General features: G+C 37.9%; 1 protein-coding gene across 2 annotated transcripts in view; it reads right to left on the reverse strand.

The window, feature by feature from the left end:
* Positions 1–19,038, reverse strand: part of EPHA6 (EPH receptor A6) — a 513,653-nt gene that overhangs the window by 235,207 nt on the left and 259,408 nt on the right. For both annotated transcript variants that reach the window (XM_037378259.1, XM_037378258.1), the window contains exon 4: positions 5,230–5,385. In XM_037378259.1, coding sequence (XP_037234156.1) covers positions 5,230–5,385 — 156 coding nt within the window. The remainder of the gene's footprint in view (positions 1–5,229; positions 5,386–19,038) is intronic.

The following is a 19,038-nucleotide window of genomic DNA, read 5'->3' on the forward strand; positions in this document are numbered from 1 at the left end:
TTTTTATGTTATTTCATCAACTTTGGTGGGCCAAAACAGGAATCAATCTGAATCAGGGCAACAGAAGAGCTTTGTCTGGCTTTGCCAATTCTAAATTTCTATCAGATTTTTGTTGTACTATATGTAGATGGCATCAGTAGAAGAACCAATACAGTAAGTAAAAAATATTTTTTTAAAGAAAGTGTATTTTATTTGTACTAGAGAGTGAAGGTCCTTATATTCATGATTTGGAAGTTAACTGTAAGAGAGAACATGAATTATTGTACATTCATATTTCAATGAATAGGGAAAACATTATCAATTATGTTAAGAGGTTTCTGAAAGTATGTGACTGTCCGCCTGCAAATACTGAAAAAAACCTTAGACACACTTCATACTCAAGGCCCCTCATGCCAATTTGCACAACGATTAAATAGCTTTTTAATTGCTGTTAAATTATGCCAGTTAAACTGCGATTTCATGCAAATATTAAGCTGTAATGACATGCAGTGAATCATTTACTAAGATTTAGAACTTGGAACAAAGAGAGACAATTAATTCTAATCCTCAGATTCAGTTAAATTATGTGTCACTGGGCTTTTATGAATGTGGCCTGATTGCTTTGTTATCATTTATAAATTATACAAAGATTATTTGACACATTGGAAAAACTTGGCAGTAATAACCCTTCTGCGGACTTCTGTGTGCAAAGCTCTCAGGGATTTCCTTATATTGATTTTTAAAGAAAACAAGTATATTGGTGAAACTGATGGATCCTTTCCTCACAGAAAAAATCACGACTTTGGATTTTATGCAAAAGAATAAAACACAGTTCACATGGAAGCATTAAAAAAAAATAATGCAGCTCTTCTGTTTCTTAGATGAAATGCAGCCCAAGTTGTGAGTGGTGTCTTTTGCTTCATTTACAAATTAAAATGTAAGATGTATTTCTACGCCCTCTGTGGAGTAGATGGGCATTGATGTTTTGCAGAGAAGCATGCCCGCTCCAAAAGCAAAAGAGCTGAGTTTATGCCTCATTTTGGTTTGCCTGCCCTCTCCCTCTGTGAAGGTGAAGTGTATTTTGCCCTTTATGGAAGGAGAGAGGAGCAAACCCAGTGCTGCAGAAGCCTAGTGAGGGCAATGCAATATGTTAAACACTACAGTGATGACTGTCTGGCAAAAACTGTTGCTTTTTAAGTGAGAACTGCCCATTACCAACTATTGGACGCTCAGAAGTGTGTGTTATTTGAGTACTGAATTTACAGTGGAAGGGCAAAAAATAACCATCGACTTCTGAGAATACTCAGGATCAGCATCTTGCTGTGCCTTGTGAATTCATAATTGCTTTTTTAAATCCATACATACATGTAGCATAAATAAGTGTCCCTTGATGTAGAATGCTGTATTACATGTCTTCCTTTTTAGAATCACTTATTCTGTGAGGCAGGCAGGAAGAATGGAAGCCAGTGAATACAAACCAATACTTCAAGTCTGAGTGCAACGATAAATTGCGAACAAATATATATATAAAATAACAATAGAGGTAGTAAAGTGGAAGGATTCAAGCTCATTGCTTGATTTTGATGACGGAGTAGTGTTGACTTCAAAATAGAGGATATAGTTTGTGACAGAGATTATTGAACAGAGATTAAGTTTGTTGGGTTCAAAATCATTTAAGCATAACATGTAAAGAGATGCATTCAGACTCAGACACTCAATATAAGCCTGCCTGCCTCTGACCTTGAAAAGATGGATCAATTTATCCAATTACATTATGGTGGGAAATGTTAGTTTATGTACAGAGTAATCAGACAGGGGATTAGGTATGATGCTATTTGTTGCTCACTGTGTATGCAGAGAGATCACTGATAGAGTACTCGTATATGGTAAAGAAATACAATAAGGAGAAAGAGTAGCAGCAAGAGATTGGTAAGAAGTGCCAATCAAACAAAAAAACCCTAGGAGAAAGAGATTAACAATATATCCTAATCTAACTTTCATTCCCTTTATTAAAATTAGATTTCTTTGCTTTTCTGCAAAGTGCACACTCTTACAAAATACAGTTACATGAAATAAAAATGGGAACTGTACAATTTTGGAAAAGCATACAGTAGGCACTTTCACAGAATTAATGAAATTAGATTAGAAGCTCTTGAAAAAAGTGGATGCTTGAAGCTAAACTCTTAATTTCATAGTCTCTTAAATCAAGGTCTTTATTTTCCATAATGCTGCATATGCAAGTTTTCCAGTACTCAGGAAAAATCTGAGTGAAGAATACTGTCTAACCCTATACAGAAATGGAATAAAACACACGCATATTGCTTTGCAGGATTTGGGGAAGCAAATACAACAGGTATGAATTCAGTTGGTTCAAGATGTTTGAATATAAAGAAATTTGTCAGGGAGATCCGCTATTCATTCTGAGTTCAATTGAAGTACAACTCTAAAAAAATCACAAGAAAATTGTCTAATCTCTTACTTCACATCTCACATGTCAGGATACAAATTTGCAAATAAACATAAAAAATGAAGATCTGCCCCAAAAGTGGTTATGCAGAAACAGCATTTTCTCACTGCAGTCTTTTCTCTCTATTTAGTCAAATTGGCTATTTTTTTCATTAACTTTTCAACTCTCTTTGTTACAGTAAAGCATGACAGTTTGGAAGGAACAATCTAAATTCTACTCATATCTACCTTTGTTTATTAAATCTAAATTAGCCACATCTGCACAGACCTACCGAAGGCAGTAAGGTTGTATTTATGACAGAAACATAATTTTAATAACTGAGAGCATAATTTGAAAGCAGTGGGGCTAAAGATATCACTTAGGGAATAATTTGGCCTGCAGATTCTTCATTACTGATGATGTGCAAGATAAGAATGCAGTCTGCCTGTCAAGAGTCTCAGTGTCATTTGCAGAGCTGACAATTAGTGAAATAATCATCATTGTAGGTGTAAGATGAATACATCTGCTGTTACAGTCAATGAAGTACTGATACTTTGCAGTCTAGGCTGAATGACAGGCAATATATGGTGGCACTGAACCAAGAGCAAGGCAGAAACTAGAACGTGGTTCACCGCCTCGATTATTTATTTCTCCCAACCTGGGGTGAGGTGGGGCACTGGTACCTCTGTTGCGGTTGATTTCTTCCCTGCCTCCACTCACTCAGTTGCTTTGGCTGACATCCTCGGCAGGAATGGAGAGGTCTGGGGCAGTCAATCTTCCCTGACAGTTTTTGGCCAAAGCAGCTCTTCACACCCTGCTTTTTTTTTTTTTTTTTTTTTTTTTGTGAAAGCACCGGGATGTTGTAGGCAGCAGCTCCCTGATGCCACAGGGCTCTCATGCTCCTCCCTACCTTATCGATACTAATGGGTAGCAGGGTTTACAATTGTGCCCTGAAAGACAATTATGGAAACATAATGCCATGTATGAGTAATTTTTTCAGAGATGAACTGTCTTTTGGAGATGAAAAATCAATGACTTATAAATAATATGGAACCGCATCTGCATAATGCATGAGTGAAACCATCGTTCGAAGCATGAGGCTGTCAAGAGCGCCTGGGATGTGTGTTAGTTCTGTGGGTAAGTTTTTAATGGCCTGTGCTTGGGGCACTCATTTGAGTGGAATTATTTGTAATCATCATTCTCCTGTGGGAAGTCTGGAACAACAGTGTTTATTCCCTCATATATTTTGTGCAAATAGGCCTATGTGCCTTGCTCCAGAGTGAGCTGGCAGCAGACTGTGCATTGGATTGGGGTGCCTCTCCAAGCCCCATGTCCCTTAAGTAACTAGAGGCTTCTGTTGTAGATATTTCACCTCTGAAAACCTTATGGTTAGACAACTTTCTGCTAAGTGCCTTGGATCTGGGGAATGCCATTTTTGGCGAACATCACTCCCATTTAGTGGATGCATGTCTTCGTCCACATAATGACCTCAGGATTACAGAGTGCCTATGACTTTGTAAATCAGCTCCAAATCACCTGGTATATTCACAGTTTGTCCAGTACAGTGCCATCTGAAGAGACCTCCTGAAGCACAGGAAGTAGTTCAATTCTACTAGTAGTAGTAGCTGTTCAATTATGTCAGCTCTGTTATTTTTACACAGTGCTGCCTTACGCAGTGTAAACGTAACAAAATTATGGCTACACACTGATGGTTATTGCAAGAGTACTTTGTTTTTATATTTTTATCTCAAGCTTTTTGTATACTTAGTCTGTTAAAATATTCCATGCACTTAATATATAAATTTTTTATAATTATTTTAACAAGAGGACGGTGGCATAAAATATACTAGAATCAAATCCTTCACCAAAAGAGCTAAAAAAATGCTACACAGAAAATTAGGTATGTTAAGAGTTTTTCAAACTGATTTTAATAATCTCTATTAAATAATAGAATTTCATATGTAAATATAGTATTTCACCCATGGATTTTTAAATTTTTAAATGCTGCTCTTTGCTCCCAGATATAGTAGCTTCATGATCAATAAATGAATCCCAGTGAGTAATGAACTACATATGAACCTCTATGAGAAATATTTTATTACATGAGAAGAAAATTTGTGCTGTATGTTTCTAGACATGAGCACATTGATCAAAGTAATAAAAATCTCTGCTCAGTCAGAATTTCTGCCCCTAGATTGATGCGCATCAGTTTTGTCTTAATGACAAATTTAGGTTATTCAAAAATCACAATTGTCAAAAAATCTAAATAATTTTCATCATTACAGTTGTATAAAAGGAAATAACTCTTTGTTGGATATATCTTTTTTTCTTTTTCTAATTTTCTTGTGTTTTTATAGAGAGTTTAGTTTTTATTCAGTTCTGTTGGGATGATACTGCCTTATAATTTTCATTTCAATCTGGAGAGACAGAAAAGTGTCATATCTTTTTTTTCTTTATGTGACCGGTTTTTGAAAATTTTTGTACAAGTGGATTTTTATGTATTTAAAATACACACTGGTAGTTAAAACTCAACATTGTTATCCATATGACAATGCTTACAAACATTCCATTCTCTCTCAGAACTATACGCTAAAAAGTCACCAACCTAAGAAACGTGTTTTTAGTGATATCTAGAGTAAATAGAAATACACTGTTTGAAGTTTGATTTTAAAAAAATCTTTTGGTTATCTTACATGGAATTCTTCACTGAATGTACAAACTCATGTCCTTTTTTAAAAATATAAAAATAAATAAATGAGGCAGAAGAGATTAAAATTGCAGACACTGGTACTGATCAGACTTACGGGTACATGCCATAGTTGGTGGGTCCTTCTCGGCTCTGAAGTAACCTTTCTCACACTGACAGACAGAAGTTGCTTCTAAGTAAGTCAAACTGTGTGGAGGGCACTTGGAGCACTTTACATTTCCAGCAAATGCTTTGTAGAATCCAGGCCTGCAAGCTGCAAACAAGAAAATAAATTTCATTAATAGAAGCAAGGTTTGGTCATAAGTAAAGCTGTTCCATGCAGTTATAATGCTATTTTGATCATACAGTTCTTCACGGTTTTTATTATAGTATATGGACTTAAAAAAAAAAAAATAGATCTGTTCTTGGTATATAATAGGAAATCATTAAAAGAGACAGCTTCCAAATGTAAAGATAGTCCTCACTGCTACTTGAAATTCTTATCTAGAAAGTTTCACTAGTACCACTAAACAAAAGCACATTATCTATGTTTTATATCAGTTCCACCTGTTAATAAGAAAGAGGGAATTCTTATCCCCCAAAGCTATTTATATAGCTTCCTTATTTAAGTAATGGAGTCTTGCAATGCTTAGTATGTTTACCCTCACAATGCCTTGATGAGACAAGGATGACATCCCTATTCATAGATGGGTCTGACTTGCCTACAGCCCCTTGAGAAGACTGCAAGAAGGGTCACATCAGCTGGGTCCTCTGCACCCTGTCGGCACAAAAGCCTGGGAGGTGGTGCCGTAACCACCTTCAGGCGCAGGGAGGAGATGCCAATACCCTCTAGCATGAACTACTGCAAGCTGGAGGCTACTCTTAATTGTGGCAGGAAACAACCTGGACAGTAGCTGCTGTAGGGATGGGGGATGCTGTGGTGCTCAGAGCTCGCTGCATCCTCAGTTACTTAGAGCAAAGGTCCCTGTCATTAGCCACAGCACCACCTTACCTGCCTTTTGTTAGCCTTTAAAGCAGAAACAATTCTTCAAAATAAACCCTATCATAAACCTGCCAGGTTTGCATTCTGAAATATTATTTTAAAACCATCCTCAGACTTCAGCACACATGTATAAACAGAGATTTCTTTCTTTCTCCTGCCGTTACCACATTTACGTATGCCAGCATGTATTGCAGTTACTGTCTTCAGGCTTCCCAATCTGAAAACAGAACTGAAACAAATGAAAGAGCAACTCAAACATGTACAGACCGTACAAACTCATACTCCTTCTAACTGCTCTAGCAGTACGATGGAAACCGTTGCTATAATTATCATGTGGCTTTTTATCATTTTGACATATTCAAGACTATTTTCTTTACATTGCTAGAGGAACTAGGCAGTGCTTCCTTCTCTTGTAGTAAGACCAAATAAGAATATTAAAATGAGGTGTTCTTTAAAAAGTACGCAAAAGTACGCATTTTATGGATTCACTGAAAGTTCATATTAAGTTAATTACTGAAAAGTATTAACTCCTAGACAACATATACACAGATCATTTTTGCTTCTGATTCCAAAAGACTCACATGATATAAAAACAGTTTCACTAGTAGCTGAAGGAAAAAGAGTGAAAAATGGGACTGGAAAAGGTAACAGTTGATTGCCTATCAGAATCCAAGAGCCAATTTTTCAAATGTAATTTTAAAGAGCTTAATTTTGACCCAACAATTTCAGCAGTTCTCCTCCCAGTATGTGCTTCTGACTTTGCTGAATAGACATTAGGGAGGAATCCTGCCTTGCTGTCACTGACCAGGAAAAAAACCAAAGTATTTCTGGTGTTAGAGATAAGAGGGGTGGGAACAGCAGGAATTTTTCCCTTGAAAGAAGGCTACTGGTCTGATACAACTGTGATTATAGTGAGTGGTAATTTTCTACTGATTGGAGACAGCAGGTTTGGTGCATGGAAGACAGCAGCATTGTAGATATAGGCTGTAGGCACTGACTCCTCTTAGGTTGATGGAAGGTTGGAAGAGACGAGGTAAAGCAAAATTGGGGAAGGGTGTTACACTTGCCTGCTTCTTTTTCCTTTTCTCATGCCCGGATTCTTATCTAAGGATGACTACTAAATTCTTGCTTTTAGTAGCCACCTTTCATACACGTGGTGTAATATGAAGAAGTTTGTGATGAAAAAGTTGGCAATTTCAAGTTAGTTTCAGTCAAAGCAAAATATGTGCTCTTTAAAATCTTTATTACTTCTGAAATTCATGGTTGTCAGTTCTGAAATCATTCTGTCTTCTCTTCTATCCCCCAAAATGACAAACCACTTTGGATCAAAAGAAACATAGCATTCTCTTTCAAGAGAAATATTTTGTTTAAACTTCAAGCAATTCACTATTCCAAACTAAAACTCAAGGAGGAGATTAATTTCCAATTTTAAATAGTAAATGTTTTATTCTGAAATGGTATGTTGTAATGTATTTAAAGCAACTATGGGTTTGATATAGTATGTCTCAAAAGAAAGCACATATATGCTCATGGAAAAGATGGGGGGGGGGGGGGGAGGGGGGAATGGATGACCATTTTACTTCTTTTGAAGCCAACCCAAATATGTTTAACCTTTAATCCAGGTATGCACCACAAATTCTGAAACAGAGGAAGACACTCAGGGAAGCTCTCCTATGGATGAGTTTACAAAGGTATTGATAACCCACTCCCCATCCAAATGTATAATCACACAACCATGATTATTCGATACTTTCAAATAAACCCCCAGCCATTTATATACAAGATAAAATAACACAAGCTGAAAACCCCTAAATGGTCACAAGCTTGGGATAACTCACCTCTGGATAACTCATTGCTGATTGCCAACATTCAACGTGAAAGAAAATAAACTGTTACTTTATCAAAATCAATAAATACGTAGCACAAGTATGAAATACAGTACTTCAGCTGCCCTACATATCTAAGCTTAGACTCTGCTAACAGATACTGCGTTTCAGTAGCACAATTAACAAAAACAATTGCTAAAGCTACCATTTTCCACAGAAAATCTGCAAGCACTACAGTTATTACCCTGGTTTATAAAAGCTCATTTAGGAAGTGTCTCGATTGCTATGACTTCAGACATACGTCTGCCTCTGAAGAAAAGAAAAGAAATCTCTGTTCCTTTGGTCTTAGGTGTATTCAGGTAGCTGAAGACCCTATTAGACCACTGTAAATCAACTGTAGCTCACAGCAATTCCAATTGAAATTTACAGCAAATTTGCACAAAGGAGGCAACAGTATATGCATTCCATTGTAATTTCTGATATATAAATAATATTTTGTAAACTGGGGTTAGCAAATGTTCTGATATGAGAGCTCAGATTGCATTAATGCATGTAAATCACTGTGTGTGACTGCAGGTTGTGATATCAAGCATTAGACATATTCAACTTCAAGAGTTCTAAAGTCACATGCTATCTAAAATAAGGATTAGGATATGACTTGTAAAGGGATTAATCAATAGGCTTACTTACATGCTTAACATTAACCAAGTTCCTCAGATTTTGCCTAGCTTCCTATTTTTTCCAATGTTTATTCTCCTGTGGTGGTTTCAGCCACACAAAATTACTTAGTACACAAATTGCTTGATGGGCAAATCAGAAACTCAGTAACTTTTAATTATAAATGGGTTGTGGTTTTGTATTTGGAGAAGGAAAAAAGGTCATCTTTCCAGTGCAAAATTGCACCCTATGTAAATATATGACAAGTAAGTTAAAGGTTTGTTCCAGATGTTTATGTATGCAGAAAGTTTCATTTTGTATGGGTTGATGAATCAGTATTTTCAGTGTTTCTCACAACATTTTCTTCACTTAGCTAATAGTTATTGCATCTATTGTTTTCAAAAATTATTTGTGCATAAGTTAGTGCAAACTAAAATTTTAACTATGAAAAGCTACTGTCTGAAAAAGCTTCTAAAGATGACTATTCAAAAATCTGAAGTTTTTATCATTGTTACCAGAGTGTTTTTTTCTACCTTCCAAATCACTGGCAGGCATTTTATTTTCCCTAACATTATCTAACAAAAGTGACTTTGTGAGTTACTAATTATACAAACTGTATGATATGTGACTTTTGTAAAGCCTGGGGGAAGATAATATATTGTCTTAATTGTTAAGTAATTAGCAGGGTATCTGAATGAACAATTCAAAGACACTAAAGTTTTCTCCAATGAAATACCAGGGATCAGGCAGAGAAGCACTGATAAGTTAATTTGCTTCACAAAAGATAACACCATCTATAAACATGCTTTACTACAGCTGTATCAGGATTTGGCTACAAGGTTTTTAAACTCTAGAGACTTTTTAATTAATACTATTTTCCTTATTTAATGATTAATATATGGCATTTAGTTTTGCTTGTATTATGCATAGGTGCATCTGAAGAGAAATTTAACGCTATGCAAAGCAGCGGTGAACTCTTAAAAGCAAGCGGTTCGTTGCTTGCCAGCCTCCCAGCCTGGGCAGGGAGTGGAAGGAGGCATTTAATCAAGGAGCTGCAACACGGTTTAGCCTCATTGGCGTTATATGCGGAGCTACTGAAGCGGAAAAACTTTTGAAGTGCACTGTATAGTTACTGTCTCAAATGTGATATGACCTTAGCTGTTGCCAACAGCTAAGCCTGTGGTGCAAGATGCTGTGGGAAGCCACGCTTCCCCATGCCCAGCTGCACGGTCTGCCTATGGCCGTCAGCATCCCAAGGGCCCCCAGCGCACCCCCCTGCAGGGCTTTGGCAGGGGGCTCAGAGGCAGCAGAGCTGAGTGTGGCCCCATCCAGCTGGGACCATGGGGAAAGCCACCCTACCAGAGCAGTGCTGAGGCCCCCCAGCTTGTTGCGGCACAATCAAACTAATAGGCTGCAACAAGGCTTTACCATCAGTCAGGTTCTACTGTCTGTGCTGTACCTCCTTCCTCCAGAGGCCAGGCCACGCTACTCCTCCTCCATCTAAGCCCCTCTCCCTCAAGCCTCAGGGCTATTTAACCACTTAGCAGGAACGAGCTACAGCTGCACATCACCCATGTCAATCAACCCACTGCGCTGAGGCAAGGCCACATCTGCAGTTATCAGTGCTGATCAACCCACTGCCTCCATTCCTCTACACCCACTGACTGTGGTAGTGAGAGAAGGGGTTAAAGAAATTTTAGTAGCTCTATTACCTAGATTGTTGTTGATAATGCTTTGTTTTACTAACGATTGTGCAAATTAACTGAAGCAAGGAGTCTACAGTCCCCCCCCTCCCCGAGGGACAGTTCATGATGAGAACTAGCTAAAACCAACTCTATAGTTTGGATAAAGACCAAGGAACAACTGAGTTGGCGCAAAAAGAGAAGGTAAAAAGTTCAGAGCAAGGGAGACTACCAAGCCTTCATCCCCACCACCCCCACAACCACCCCCAAGAGGCATCAGGCAAGGGCAGTGGGGAGGGACTTATGGAAATGACTTCTCAGAACTAATTTTAATATTAAGAGGAGACAGGTCATGAATATGTATAGGTGTATTTGGAAACCTTATGTATATGGACATTTGATTGTATAAACTGAGGCAGGTTGTTGCCCCTGGCACACACGGCTTTGGTGGGACTACCCCCAGTGCTGCCCAGCGCTGAATAAACATACCTACTTTACAATCTGATAAAATTGGGGAGTCTGATTCTGCAGGTCAGTAGCTGCTTTTGGCTGAGGGCTCGGTCCCTGCCAGGCCCATGACTCCGCCATGGCACAGCCCTGCCCAGCCTCAGGCCCTCCCAGCCACCCGCGGGCCAACACCGCGCCCCAGCCCGCCACCAAAGGCCCGTGGTGGTGGGACAGGCCCTGCCCACTGCCTCCATCGCTGCTGGCGCCCTGACCACCTCAAATAGCTGGATATATAATCTAGGAAGTGCAGAGAGCGCCATACTGCAGTGAGATCCAGCCAGCAAACCAGGCACACATCCAACGGCAGGAGGGCAGCTGGGGGTGGCCCGTGTGAGGGCTGGCGGCCGCGGGCCTGCTCTCCGGTGGGATTCACGCAGCCAGGAGCCACGGTTTCATCTCCTGATGGAGGGGACAGGATTTTTAAAGATCTTTTGAATCTCCCAGTGCAGTAAATAAGGTCTCGGCCCAATTACTACAACATGGAGTTGCGGGCTCTCTTGCAGAAGAGTCTTTACTGCTTGAGGCTGTTATGGCCATTAATTTCTTCCTCAGCCTGCAGGGTTTATAATGTTAAGACACAAAATCCAGAAAATGCAAACATGGTGGTCATCTTAGTGGTCATAAACCTCGTTGCTTTAAAAAAAAAAAAAAAAAGAAAAAAGGAGCATTTTCACTCCTCTGTGGGAGTGTGTCACTGGGAAAGAAACAAGCCAATTCCAGTTCTCAGCTGTTTCAGTTTAACAACATCTGAATCGACTGTTCTAAAGGCAGCTGAAGTAAGGGGAGGCCACAGGAAACTTTGGAGCAACTTTTAGGCATGTCTGACACTGTTGATCTGTGTGTGGGAAGGTATTTCTCATGCAAATAGGATTTTTATGGCTTGCTGAGGACTCATCGATCAAATTAAAATACAGAACACTCTGTTGTCGTTTACAATGAATGGCAACCATCAGTAGCTGTGGAAGAGGTGTTTTAATCTTTCTGAAACACATAATTTGCTATGCTTTTCCACCTCATACATTTTTTGAAATTGCTTACCGAAACTCACTAATGCACTATGAGACTGACATCTTTCATATTTGTTATATTCTGTCAATATATAATTATTCCAGTTTTAAAGTTCTCTTACCCCTCTGGTGCCTGATCACCATAAAAAGGGCAGTCCAATAAGGTCTCTTCTAATCTACCACTGTTCAGAAACAAGGAACTATAATATTATTTTAAACAATTTATATTTTAGTAAAAGTGTATAGAAAAGAACAAATCAAATAAGTGTATAGAAAAGAACAAGAGAAAAGAATGTAACAGAAGATGCACTTTTTATATTACAAAAGGCAGTATATGATCACAAAGTCAAGATTAGGATATTACAGGACCTGGACAATGAAGCTATGAGGACAACCTTTGATTGTGAGTACTAGCTGATTAAATAATTTCATGTCTTTTCTTTTGTCACATGATCCTTGTTTTATTCAGGTCATAACTGTGAGAAAAGAGAGTGGAATCATTTTGGGTCATGTTCAAACCAGCAGTGAGACTGTGCAGAAGGAGTTGCAAGAAACATGAGGCATCACAAAGGACCCATTGCAGAAAGACTGGCTGTGACAGATTATGAATTATGGAACATGCTGGTTAGTTGAAACCAGAAGAATAAAAGACATGGTGTATCAAGAAAGCAAGGCTCTAGTTTGGTTCAGTTCCTACAGATGGTAAGAAGGGGAAAACAGGAACCCCTAGGAAACTTAGTGACAAAATGACCCAACTTTTGGGGACAATAAACTGTTTTTCCTTTTTCGTTTGTAATAAAATTGATGGATTATATTTCCATGTGCTTCGGCATACGCTTAAATGCATCTGTGTTTGTACGCTCCAGTCAATCTCTTCTCTTGCCAGTATCTTCTGCTCTCTTATATTTCTGTTCTTTGAGGTGAAGACAAAGAGCCCTATGCACACCCTTGACTTTACAGAGGAACAAGGGAGAAGAAAGAAAAAGTTGCAGGTATAAGGCTGCTTCCTCAAACATACTATATAATGAAGATAGGTAAATTTCATTAATTTATCTTTCTCTTTGTGATAATTCCTTTTTCCCCCCAGTGATTTATTTTCTCATTCTCGTATTTCAATGTGCTATTGAGGTTGTTTATTGAATTGATTAGAACAAATGACAGAAGATAATTGGTATGTTTCAAACAGTATTTTCAGTTCATATCAGTGCAGTTTTTCTCTCTATAAAACATTAGTTGAAATACAGTAACCTGAGCAATGATTCGGGTCACACACCACGTTTTTAAAGAATTTGTGGTTTATCCAAAAAATTCACACAGACAAGGAGAACAGTCAATTATATTAATTTTATCACTGCCTGTCATACTAGATAAAATTCAATAGATCATCAAAGAGCTGGGGTCTGTACTACACAGCACAGGTGAATAGTATTCTGCACGTCTTAAGGTACTTTGTCAACTACTTTCAAAGACTTTTAAGTTGGCAGCTAAAGACTTCTGATAACAACAAAGAGAGACATATTGTTTGCAACAGAGGTGACTCAAATTGCTTTGCAGCGTGAAAACAAGCTATCTTATTAAATTTCGCTTTTCACATATGGAGTAATAATTGCCCAGTGACTTAAGCTGCTTTTAATATTGCTGCTGGAGACTATCGTTGCCTAGTTATAGAAGGATTTTCAATGATCTGGCAGGAAGACTCTCTATATTCTAGCTTCCCCTTAACTTACAGGCAAGATGGAGGCAAGTGACAATGTAGTAATAATACATGTACCTGCTGCTCTTTTTTTTTGTTAATCACAAGCAGGATACTTTCATAGGTTGCCTACCCATTGCAATTGTCACATTATTTACAGATTTCTCCTGTAGGTGTACATTATATATTGTTAACCTCGTCTTTAAAAGATCTTGACTAAGGATTCATTTTTATATTTTCAAAAAAAAAGAGCATCCTAAACACTTTCATATAGACTAGAAATTAATAATATGATTCTAAATACATAAGTACTACGCAAAGAAAGAGATGGAAAATGGAAAAACCATTTTTCAATACTGACAAAACTTTTTTTCTTTCATTTAATTCTTAGCACTAGTGGAATTATTTTTATATACTAAATGAAATTTACTGCTACAACAGGTTGATGGCAGGTAAGGATGTTTCAGCTTGAATGAACACAAAACTGGCAAAATTATAAGCAGCTGAAAAGCAGCTCATTTCACTGAAACAAACACTGAACAAAGGACTGAAACTACACATCTAAACCATAGCCATAAAAATAAAAGGTATTCATAATACAGGCTGCACTGCTTTACAGCGGGTCTGCAAACTTTTAAAATTACTCATTAAACACATTTTATAAACTGTACTGATGAGTTAATACAGTTAATTTTTTAGACAAAGTCGCTATACTGCAACTTACTGCAACTTGTTCTGTGTGTGTGTTTAGCTTAGATACACCTTCCTAAAGGGGGACCCAGAGATGGCTGTACAGTTTCATTTTGTCAGGTCCTTTTTTGTATGCCCGTGTAAGCCCCAACAGTGAAAAATAAACTCAGGTTAAAAACCAAAACAAAAGCAGCTTTCATGCCACTTAGGTATGTCTGGAAGAAATTAGTGATTATCCACTGACTAGTGAAGATGTGTTAGTGATTTGAGAGAAACATATTTATTTCTGGCATCTGAGTCAATAAAAAGGCTGCCTAGACAACCCCCAGAAGCTATTGGAATGAGAAGACTCCAGTTTTAAACTGCACAGAGACTGTGCTACCACAGTACTGCAGCGCTGCGTTACTGCCATTGTCACCAGGTACCAGCATTAAAAAACACGTACACAAGACCTTTGCAAACTTTGGCTCAAAAGTTTCAAGCAGGACCACCAAAGCTGGTTCACTACAGGGGCAATAATCTCGAATTCCTCCATGCAATGAAAACCTATGTGCCTAAATGTACTGTAAGTTTACTCTGTGTGGCCATAAAGATTTCTTGTTAATTGGTAAGGGTGGCAAAGGCAGAATCTAGCCTGTTTCACACAGTTATTGCTGATCTCTGTTAGCAGTTTCTAGCAGAGACACCGATGCTGGAAGGTCCTCACCTGGCACACTGTCTTGAAGTGTCTCAATGATGTGCAAAGCACCAATAATATATAGGCAGGCTGTTAGCCACAGATTTAAAATACACCGCGGTTATATTTGTGGAATTGGGAAGAACAAAGAGTCAAGATGTTTCACAGAAATGGTGACTGACAAAAATGGCTGGAAGGCTGAGGTACTATATATTAGTGATGGAAGAGAGAGATGAAAACAACGGGATGCACCTCCCTGAGGGGGCAAGCAACTATTTTTCCCTGCTTTGTGCTGCTGACTTTGTTGTGGGGATCCCTGAAATCTAACAAATTTTTGGAGGTTAGAACTATGCATACTCAAATGCACTCCTCTGTATCCAAATTAGTCTTTATTGCTGTTGATATTTTATGGATAGACCCCATAGAAAATCCACAATTAGACATTAATCTTTAAAGAGATTGTATAAATACTATTTTCTACACTGCATAATTTTTAAAGGAATATCACTGTGTTTTAGGAAGATAGTGAACAAAAGAAATCAGTCAGGCTAATTAAGGCACACAACAGAAATGGTAATCAAGGAACCTGACAGCAGTGAAAGAGAAGGGAAGTAATTTCCTGCAATATAATAGTACATACTCCTGAGATCAGGAAGCTCTGCAGGAAAAGAATGGAAGGAAAATATTGCACCTCAAAGCAGCCATCTCTAGCATCTCCAGTAACCACCTTTAACTACAAAAGCAGGGGAAATGTAACCCTGAGAACAATTCAGGGCAATGCAGTGCTGGAGTAAATGGCAGAAGCCAGTAATTCCCAAAATCTGTCCACAGCAGCTGTAAAACCTCTTAATTTTAAAACCATTGTTCCATTATTACGAAGCTTTATTTTTAAGAAAATACTTTCTTTGTTCCTTCAATCCTGTCCAGTATAAAGCTGGTATCTGAGTGACCTGGAACAATGGCAAGGCCAACGAGTATTCTGCACCTCTGCAAATCCTCAAAAACTGAAATACTAGATAATCAGCTGTAATAGTCAGCACCCCGGCATCTTTGCTGCAGGGTATCTCTGGGGTAAAAGAAGTATTCCTCTGCTCAGCTGCCCTGATTTATTTGGGAACTCGCAACACAAAGGACCAAAAAGGGGGAGCATACCTCAGTAGCCAGCACTAGTCAGGAAAGCTCACTGGCACACGTCAGAATAGTGGAGAGAATCCTTGAATCTCCAGGTAAATTTTAATAACTTCTGTTTAATATGTTTACTTTGCGGTTGATGCACAAGCCAAGGCCAAATGGAAGATTTTGCGCCCTATAAAGCAAGTGGAGCGTGTTTACTTCTATGACATGCATGTTGCAGTGGCACATCCCTCCTTGCATTTCTGAGGAGGACAGATTCTTCTGTAGGTTTCTTTATCACTTCCAAAAATAAAAGAAGGAAACTGTTGTTGCTGTAGTCCTCAGACTAAAGCAATATGGAAATCAAGAAAATCCGTTAGACCAAGGACACCGTATCATGATGCACATAAGGAGTCGTTTATTTAACATTGCTGGGAGCTGTTCAGCGTATCACATTTCTTTTCATAAAGAAAAGTGGAAATAGTGGTTAGGCTACAGTTGTAGCTGGAAGGGCTTTTTGAGGGGAGGGATAAGGCAGGAGTGCGATAAGTTCCTCAGCACTGCAGTGAACAGTACAAAAGAGAAGTCTGAAAAACAGCAGTAAGAAATATTATTTATTGTAACTGTGGAAGGAACCTGTGTTTGCTGGAATTTCTCCATACCATTTCAAGAGGAATTAGTGTCCAACTTGGAAGGCCATGAAGGCTTCTGTTTTCACAGGATCATTTACATTCTGATGTCCAGCTGATGATTCCTACTTTATCAGAAGACTGCAAACAGGCATTAGACTGTATCAAGTATTTCTTTCTGCAAGAGGAAAAAATGGTCTGCAGAAATCAGATCCATTTTGTGGTTAATTCTTTTTGCACATTAGTTATCTTTATATCATAAAAGTGAAAGCAGCATTTCTATGAGGAGGTGCTCCTTTGTGTACCTCATGATCAAAATGAATGCAAACCCATAGCATATGATTGCTCTGCAATGCTGGTGTTAGCATAGGGGCTGAATTTAATCAAGCCCATTTAAGCTATGGCCACCTCTTCTTCTTTTTTTCCTTCTATTGTCACAGTAATTGTAAAAAGATGGATCTCCCAATTCAGAACTGCAGGGCTAACTTTGCTGTCTAGTTCAAGTTAAGTATCTGTTACATTGCTTGTAACGTTTTTCCCAGTATCATAAATATGTTCAGGTAGTGGCCAATGCAGTGATGGTTTCCAAAAAGATTTTTCTCTATTGGAATGTTAAAAAAAAGCTCTCTGAAAGTTCTTATAACACTTATAAAATCATATCTCTCAATCTGAGCATAACTAAATGCTAGAAAAATACCTCCTCCTGTTAGAAAGATTGAGTGCTTCCTACCAGATATATTCCTACCAGAAAATTTGAAACGTTTTCTTACTAGATACATGTACAAAAATTGATGACGTATAGAAAGTAATTTGTCCACCTTATGATATCTTTATCAAATGCTACCATATACATATGATTCTTCTTCTCTGTCCTTTCTACTGATACTATAAAGCGATATTTCTGTCTTATCCTTCCTGATATTTTTTCTTCTGTCTTCCTTCCCCTAGTATGAGAAAGCTTTCTGTTTTCAACTCTGCATGCCTGTTAAGTAGTTCATCATGGATTTCTCTGTTCTGTGTGCAAGAACAGACCATTTGAATCTGCAGATGCACTTTTCTCTGTCCATAACAAATTAGTCTGCTAGCTTGGGTTAATTAATTCCCATGCTAGCAATTATTTCATTTGTTTTGCAGGTGCTTTTTCTGGAAGCAATTTTTCTGAAGCTGTAAGGCTTCAACTTTTGACAAATACCAAAACTTTCAGCCTGCTAGCTGTTGCAGACATTTGTTGGCTGGCATTATGTCAGACTGATTTTCCGTGTAAGAATAGTAAGTTACCAGCACACTTGTCAAATAATTAATGACACTTCGCTTCATGCCTCTGAACACATTCAAGGTGTACACTGAAAGCTTTCCCTGACATGACTTACTACTTTATTACAAAACTGTAGTACAGCTTTCTAGAGAAGGCATACCTTGAAGGAATGTAATATTCTTACAGGCAGTTATTAACAATAAAAATCTGAAGAATAGTGCAGTCACTATTTACAAGGGTATCATTTCTTGTTACAGCCTTATTGTAAGACTGTAGTTTTTATTGATTTAAGATCTCAATGCTCATTTTTTGGGTTCACAACTTTCACAAGACCAATTGCTTTTATAATGGATCAGCTAAAGCTTTGCCATTCTTTTTTTTTTTTCCTTCTCTGTGTAACTGTCTCTTTTACATGATTATAATTAGCAAGAAATCATAGCAATGAGAATACTGTCTAACCCACTTTAAGAGGTACTTCATATAATCCAATTTTTAAAAGGACTGGCTTAAAATTATGCTTACATTTTTAATTATGGTTGCCAAGATGGCACATTCAAGTATGGATTTGTATGCGCAATTTATTTAAGCCCCTGTTTTATTTGTACGTACAGGTCAGGAGTTCAGGCACACAAGCAAAGTTCATGTAATCAAGCTGAATATATAAATGCCCAGAAAAAGGTAATTGTACAGGTATGCAATTTCTGATGCAAAAAATGCTGAAATATTCTTATAAAATCATGCATTTGATCTTTAAAACAGAATCCTTTTTGACGTGCTTGTAGAAAAACTCACAAGCTTCATTTTCAGACACACCAAACATCATTAGTGACACCCAAACTATTTCAGCTCTGATTTGCCACATTTAGTAACACTGAAAATGAAGCGCTCATGCTTCTGTGGAAACCAAATCCCTTTTTCTTTTGTATTATCTCTGAGTGCTTCCAAGCACAATAATGTGCTTGGTTATTAAAAAATATTTCAAATACATCTTTTATTCTTCTACATTACCGTACTAAATATTATGTAATTTTATTCTATTCTATCATTAGTGTAAGACATGGAGTAACACAATGTGGTACTTCTGAATAAAGTCACATTGCATGTCAGCAACATACACAATATTCAAATACTGACCACCAATGTGGCTGTTAATGTATCATGTAAAATGATTTTAATAAAGCTCAAGAAC

Source organism: Falco rusticolus, chromosome 2 (genome assembly GCF_015220075.1).
Source record: "Falco rusticolus isolate bFalRus1 chromosome 2, bFalRus1.pri, whole genome shotgun sequence".
Taxonomy (NCBI): domain Eukaryota; kingdom Metazoa; phylum Chordata; class Aves; order Falconiformes; family Falconidae; genus Falco; species Falco rusticolus.